The 7,970-nt window shown below is 44.4% G+C and overlaps 1 protein-coding gene across 1 annotated transcript; it reads right to left on the bottom strand.

Annotated features, from left to right (window-relative positions):
- Nucleotides 1–2,499: 2,499 nt before the first annotated feature.
- LOC308286355 (keratin, type II cytoskeletal 8-like) lies at nucleotides 2,500–7,682 on the bottom strand (the record flags this gene model as incomplete). Its single annotated transcript, XM_080727351.1, has 9 exons — nucleotides 2,500–2,642; nucleotides 3,052–3,113; nucleotides 3,870–4,090; nucleotides 4,205–4,330; nucleotides 4,469–4,633; nucleotides 4,772–4,867; nucleotides 5,394–5,454; nucleotides 5,572–5,780; nucleotides 7,311–7,682. The coding sequence occupies 9 exons, from the start codon at nucleotides 7,680–7,682 to the stop codon at nucleotides 2,500–2,502; spliced, it is 1,455 nt and encodes a 484-aa protein (XP_080583477.1).
- Nucleotides 7,683–7,970: the final 288 nt, after the last annotated feature.

Below are 7,970 nucleotides of genomic sequence, written 5' to 3'. Positions count from 1 at the left end.
CCCGACCCACAGGTTGAGAACCACTGATTTATAATAGGACATAGCAGTGGTGCCACAGATCGAAAAGCCCATTCATTGTTCCCATAGAGATTTCTATAAATGATTTTAAGCCTGGAACCAAGCCATCCAGGCTCCTGGTGAATCATGACCATCATTCACCTGTCTTCATATAATTGTTTCCGCCAGGCTGAAAGGCATGGCAGAGACTATGTATTGAACCCTGTCCGTCCGTCTGCGTGTCCGTTCGTCCGTCCATCCTTGGCTTGATCGTAGCGAAACTGTGCATACACACACTCCCTGGATGCCAGAGCAGAACCTCTGTCCCAAATGGGCCTGTTATAGCACCACCAGGAATGCCGATTTTTGCAAAACACACCTTTTGACAGTGCTCCTACAAATGTTGTCCAAACTTCAGGTGCATCTGTACACAGTATCTCTATAATAGTCATTAAACAAAATGGGTCTTTCATATTTTTCATATTCCATCCGTGGCTAAGATTGGCTTCTAAAGTTAGCAGGAGTGCTCCGTTTTGAACAAAATGTAATTTTGCATGCGCATTCCCACCCACATTCCCCACTATACACATTATCTCTATGGTAAAATGATCACGGCGGATCAGTTTGATGTTTCATCATTAACACCGCTGACCCACAATAACCAACCTGGCGAGACATGTGCTCAGAGGAACACTTTTTTTAGTTGTACCCCACTTTATGCTCATTAAAAGATGACACTGTACTGTCAGAGTAGCTCTGGTCCAGAGCTTCAGCTGCACTGACGCTCTGACAGGCGGCTGACTAAAAGACCTTTCGAGGGCTCAACTTCAGTCAGAATAAACTAAACTACTTCGCTACTCCTCACCTAACCAAAGGTAGTTTTGCGTTGTTGAAAGTCTATTCTCTGCGGTGGGAAACCTCTCAGCACCCTACCCACTCTGAAATAAAACGCATCCAACTCGACCGCTGCTTATTTCCGGGTTGTGTCTGCGGTAGCCGCTGGGTGGCTTGAGCCGAGGTGGGTGCCTTTTATTTCATAATAAATCGGCACATCTCTACTGTCATGTCACCTCAATGAACACACACACACACACACACACACACACACACACACACACACACACACACACACACACACACACACACACACACACACACACACACACACACAGGGTGGGGGCCCCGGGGTTTCCTACTGAGATGTGATTGCAAAGAGGGGTGTTGTGGTAACTGCATTTTTCTACACTTAGATACACATGGTGTGGGGTAGTTTGTTGGCCTTCGGTGGCCCCTATAGTGGCAATTAAGAGCTTGGTTCGCCTGCTGGGAATGAAGGTCTCTGGTAGTCATCTCACGTTTTCCATAGAAGAGGTTTGATTTATTTGTAGTTGTAGGAGAAGGATGAGAGAGAGAGATGAGGAGGAGGCTAGTTTCTTTTTTTCATTCCCTAGTGCCTAGTACATGACCATCAATGTTCAATAGGCCTAATAGCCTATTCGAGGAGATTTCAAAATACCTTACCATACCAAAACATTTTGAGACAGACATTTTATATCTCAGATTTATTTCAAAGTCAATTGCTGTAACATGTATGGGACATGTCGCTTTTACAAAATAAATCTGGTTGCACATAGTTTCGGCAAAAAAAAAAGCAAAACCAAGAATTGAAGAAAACATTTTACAGAACACTGCATTTATGGTACATTTTGGAAGAAGTGACTCGTTAACACATCAGTAACTAACTGCCTAACAGAAAATAAAACAAAGAATACATCTGAATAGCTTACTTTAAAAGAAGCTTTGGGGATTTTATATATTTTCTTCCGTGACAAAGTTAGTCTATAACATGGCTGGTGTGTTACATACACATTTCCGTATGTACTCCATCTCCACTACCATATACAACAGCAAATGTCCACAAAAATGCTTTCACTATCTTCGTTTTAACCTTTTCTCAAGATCGTTGTCTTCTTCTTTTTGTCCTGTTACTTACAGTAGATGTCAGTGCAGAAAGATAACAGTGTTTTGGCGGACCTCGCGGATGTGTTTTAAGGTTGCCTTCTTTACATTCAGTAGCTCCTGTCAATGATGTTCAACAGTGCACTTTAGGCTGACCATCTATTGATCCTGGAAACCCAACAGGTGGCAGTGTAACAAATCTATGGACTCTGTGGGTGTGGGTCCGTGCACGGCCATCCATGCACGTGTGTGTGTGTGTGTGTGTGTGTGTGTGTGTGTGTGTGTGTGTGTGTGTGTGTGTGTGTGTGTGTGTGTGTGTGTGTGTGTGTGTGTGTGTGTGTGTGTGTGTGTGTGTGTGTGTGTGTGTGTGTGTGTGTGTGTGTGTGTGTGTGTGTGTGTGTGTGTGTGTGACCGTGATACATTTGAAAAAAATATATTGGGATCACTAGATGCTCGACCTTTCATTCACTGGAACGGTTTAGAGTATGGGATAGCACCGTGAAAAAAGGGGGAACAGGTTTATGCATATTTTGGGGGGTTTTACTAGTAGCGCCGGGAGCTGGAGGTGGTTGTCACTGAAGATTTGGAGACTCCGCCGCCGCTTCCATAGCCGCCACCGTAGCCACCGCCATACCCGAATCCACCACCAGAGCTGTATCCACCACCAGAGCTAGAGCTGGAGAAACCTGTGAATTAAGGAAAGAGAGGTCAGTCAGTTTCATACAGTTGTTTAACGTTCACGTTTATTTTATAATGTGAGTTCTGGTGATCGTACCGTTGTTCCCTATTGAGCTTGGCACATTTCCCTGGGGCAAGCTGCCCAGATCACACATGTCACGCGTGTTTTCTTATTTTTTCCACTCTCAAAAAGCGCCTGCTAATGTAGTGCATTTGAAACTACATTGCAGTGCACATCATGGGGTGATCATCACTGCTTGGCCTCCTGTGATTTGTATTTTTGTTTATTTTCTGTTTATTTCGTTGCTGAGTGAGGTCAGCAGACAAAGTGACGTGAGTGAGATGAAAAAACCTGGGTGAAATGTGCCAATCTCAACAGGAAAAAACGGTAGGTGATGAAGGATGACGTTAAAAGACAGAACTTACCTCCGGAGCTCTGTTGCACATGAATGGTGGCGCTCTGCGGACCCGCGTTGATTCTGTTGATAGAGCAGAGAGGTCTGAGCATTAGTATCTAATTCAACATTCAGGAGTATAGCTAAAGCACCTCAGGCAGATTTAAACGGATAATTAACTCTCTCCCCTTTTACATATTTCACTTGTACTTGTATATTTTGCTAAATCTTCCTGAGACACTGTGTGCGGTAGCACGGGCGTCACAAGGGGGGGGGGGGGGGGGGGGGAGTGGGACTGTGTTACTAGGGTCCAAGGTGGAGGGGCCTAGAATTATTTTATACTTTAGCTATTGAAAAATAGCAGATATACAAGCTCACAGTGCAGCACCGAGTGCCGTGCTGCGAGCTTGTATATCTGCTATTTTTTTTTTAAGTCGTGAAAATGTGTGCAAATCTTTGAATATATGTATTTTTTTAAGCGAACATATGTAACTAAAATTTTGCTTCTGGGGGGTCCCTGGAACTAAATATTTTGAGATGGGGGTCCGTGGTCAAATACATATAATTTTGGGGGTCCTTCACGTGAAAAAGTGTGAGCACCACTTACATAGAAACATAGGTTTTTCAAAAAACCTTAGTAGGATATGAAATATTCAAAGACTTTTTCAAAAATAGCAGATCTACAAGCTCGCAGCACGGCACTGAGCTTGTATATCTGCTATTTTTCAATAGTTAAAGTATCCAGGGCCCAGAAGTTGGTGTGACATCCCTGTGCGGTAGAGCTTTCCTAAGCATTTCAGGCCATAAATGGTAATAAAGTGTAAAGTTCTAACCACCCACCTTGTCTCCTCTCCTTCCAGCAGCTTCCTGTAGGTGGCGATCTCGATGTCCAGGGCCAGCTTGACGTTCATCAGCTCCTGGTACTCGCGCACCTGGCGGGCCATGTCCTGCTTGGCCTTCTGGAGAGCATCCTCCAGGTCCTTGATGCGGCCCTTGGCGTCCCTCACTGCCATCTCACCGCGCTCCTCAGCCTCAGCGATCTGAGCCTCAAGGTTATTTCTCTGTCGCACACAAATGACACAAATGTACAAATTAGTTTACGCTGATTCCATTCGTTGTTCGCTAGCAATTGGTTAGACTGGTCAACTTGAAGAGGATCTATGATGCGTGCCTACCTGTCCCTTGACCGATTCAATCTCGTTCTGAAGACGGGCGATCATGCGGTTCAGCTCGGCGATCTCAGATTTTGTTTGCCTCAGGTCATCACCATACTGTCCAGCCGTTGTCTGAATCTCCTCAACCTGGCATAGCAAAAAAAGACAAATAAAGTTTAAAGTGGAAAAAGTTGGAAAGCATTTTACATAACAAAACAAAATATCTCTTGATATTGTTAAAGCCATTTAGGTTTTGATATCTCTTATTTTTTGTCTTTTGCATACCTTGGTTTTGTACCACTGTTCAGCGTCAGCTTTGCTACGGTTGGCGATGTCCTCATACTGAGCGCGCACTTCAGCCACGATGGAATCCATGTCCAGGTTGCGGCTGTTGTCCATCTCCACAACGACTGAGGTGTCCTTGATCTGACTTTGAAGCTCACGCAGCTCCTGCACAACCAGCAATGATGTTTTAAAATGTCTTCAATCGATTTGTACTGCAGTTGCACGGACATTGATGTCTCAAATTCAACAGACATATAACTAGTAAACGACACATAATGTCTAGTTTTATATACTAGTACTTACAGCCTCGTAGACGGCCCTGAGGAAGTTGATCTCATCTTGAAGAGCATCGACCTTGGCCTCCAATTCCACCTTGTTCATGTATGCGCCATCAACATCCTGGGAAGAGAATTATTGACATGATTATACAAAAATGGATGTATAAGTTTAGTTTCATACTGCAGAAGGAAATGGCAGTTGGGTCTTTTGCAGTGTTGATTTTGTTGACTAAAACTAAACTAAAACTAAACTGTGATGACTAAAACTTAGACTAAATATATTGACAATTTCGTCTTCAAAATAAAAACTAGACTAAAATTTTAAGGAGGGACTAGTGGAGAAGAGAGTCATTTTATGTTTACTTGTAGATTTGCTATTTTCAGCACACAACCAAGTGTAAAATCAGTCATTATGATGCCATCAAGGCCTGCCAAAATACATTAATTTGACTAAATCTACTGTAGATTTTTCGCCTAAAATCTTATGATATTTAGTCGACTAAAACTAGACTAAAACTAATACTTTTCAGGTGACTAAATTATGACTAAAACTAAATTACATTTTATTCAAAAGACTATGACTAAAACTAAATCAAAATTTGCTGTCAAAAACAACACTGGTCTTTTGCTCCATTCCTCAAGCTTACCTTCTTCAGCAGCACAAACTCGTTCTCCACTGATGCACGTTTGTTGATTTCATCTTCATACCTATTCAAAACACAAAGAGACCCACTTAGCATGCTCGCTCTCTGGCCATCATTAAAAAAAAAAAAAGTGTTATTTCATTCTTCACGTTCACATCTTCACATCAATCAAGTCACTCACTTGTTCTTGAAGTCTTCCACCAGGCCCTGCATGTTCCTCAGCTCTCCCTCCAGCTTCATCTTCTCGTTGCCCAGGCCGTCCAGCTGTCTGCGCAGGTTGGCGATGTAGGCCTCGAACATGCTGTCGATGTTGGAGCGGGAGGTGGTCTGTCCCTGCAGCAGGTTCCATTTGGTCTCCAGCATTTTGTTCTGCTGCTCCAGGAAGCGTACCTAAGAGAGCAGAGAGGAGAGGAGACAATGAGACATGGCAATACTGGCATTCTAAAATAAAACATTTGGTAGGTTGAAGCAGTAAAGACCAATGAACAGAGTACTGTAGATGTACGCTGTTGTTTTTAGGATGTGCTTTACAGACTGTTCATTTCCTATTCTTTATGGCCTTGAACTTCAGTGGAGACAAAGGGCGTGTCAGATATGGTGGTATGCATGCTGTGTTAAGTTTGAACAAGCAGCAGAACACTAAAAGAAGACCACACCTTTACCTACATAGCTTCATAGATAGCATCATAGGGAGGGGCTTTCTGGACAGCCACACCCTGGCTGTCCACAACCATGTCATTTCATAACAGATCCAGACTGTGTGTGCCATGGAAAAGTGGTGTGTATGGCTTTAAAAAATGCACCTAAAGTATCTCCTGTCTGGCTATGACTCACCTCGAATGCTACACTGAGCTCCGAAGGCCACACACACACACACACTCAGCCATAAAAAAAAAGGTATAGGTGTGGCTGATAAACCATAGCAGACAAAGGAACTCAGTATTAAAGGGACGATTGCTTTGTTGTGTGCAGGGCGTTAAGCATAGAAGATCACTTGATAGTAAATCAACTTGTGGCAGGCGAGAGCAGAGCCACGAGAAGCCATTTGACTACTTCACACTCGGCATTCCTGTTGCCCTTAACAACTAGGTGATAGTCACAATGTGCAAATTCCAGACTTTGGACTCTGCGGGCATGGTTGCAGATAATTCCCTATTCTGCCAGCCAGGCTCTTTAGCTTAGAGATGGGTGTGGCGGAGCAATAGAACCCACACCCATGTTTAGATAGTAGGAACAACACACCTTCACAGGCCCAAACAAGGCCGCAGGGCAATTTTTTTCCTTTTTTTTTTTACCTAAGGGTGGGGTACAATGTGTCACATTACAACTCTCGGATGGATGGTGATTAGTTAAACAGCTTTTGAAAGGTTTATAAACTTCCCTAATCCCAGAGGTAGTAATTCATTGATGGACGCAACCAACAGAGAGATAGGTTTCACAGGTTCCGTTTGCTTATCTTGTTTTTTTTTTCTTTTCAAGACACAGGCTCAGATTCCTGGAGGGTTATGTCATGTCAGTGAGAGCTCAGTCAGCATGTTCACATTTGAAGTACAGTCAGTCTCCCTCAAAGGAATGTCTCACATGAGACGATTGCCACATGCATGTCACTTTGTCTTGTGAAACAATATTTTGCAATATATGATAGAAATGGATTATCTTGTGCGACATCAAAAACTTGCACTGGGTGCTATAGTGTAACTGGAACATTATTGCAATGTCCTTTTCAGTTCAGAACAATTTGATATCACAGGAAGGGAGAACAGAGTGAAGATTCCCCTTTGGCAAGTGACATGACAAAGAATATATGCATGTACTGCAGATTATATTATAATCCATCATAAATGTGGGTACCGGTGTTGAGGGTAAAGATATGGAACATAAGTAAAAGTCTCACACGAATAAGAATAAATGGGAACTGACCTTGTCGATGAAGGAGGCGAAGCGGTTGTTCAGGCCCTTGATCTGGTCCTTCTCGTGGGTGCGGACAGCCGAGATGTTGGGGTCGATCTCCAGGTTCAGGGGGGACAGCAGGCTGGAGTTGACTGTGACAGCTGTGATAGGTGCTATGTGACCACCACCCATGCCCATACCGCCACCCATGCCCATACCGCCACCCATGCCCATGCCCATGCCACCGTAGGCGCCACCGCCGTAGCCTATTCTGCCGCTGGAAGCATAGCTGCCTCCGGCCGCAGATCCGAGACCCGTGGACACGCGCACACTTGAGCGGCCGCCGCTTGGTCCGGCGTAGGATTGGGCATAGCGCGTGGTGGTGACTCTCCTGGTGCTCATGGCTGCTTCTTAGGATTGTTGACTCTGCCTTTTAACAAGCCAAAGAGATTTGGAAGTCTTGAAGATTGTGTGTAACAGGAGGAGGACAGAGGGCTGAGGCGTGGGCTTCAAAGGGAGGGAGTCGAGATCCTCTGAGTGTAGCACTGTGGACGCTGCCTGCTTTTATTGTGTGCACACAGGGCTGGGAGGAGGGTGGGGCCTCCACCTGGAAGGACTGCATTTTAAGCACTTCATTCTGCACTCACTTTCTCCGTCGTCTATCCTCCACCCCTACCTCGGCTCGCTCGG

The sequence above is a fragment of the Nannobrachium achirus genome (genome assembly GCF_963921795.1).
Source record: "Nannobrachium achirus genome assembly, chromosome: 6".
Lineage (NCBI taxonomy): Eukaryota > Metazoa > Chordata > Actinopteri > Myctophiformes > Myctophidae > Nannobrachium > Nannobrachium achirus.
This window is presented reverse-complemented; position numbering and strand designations above follow the sequence as displayed.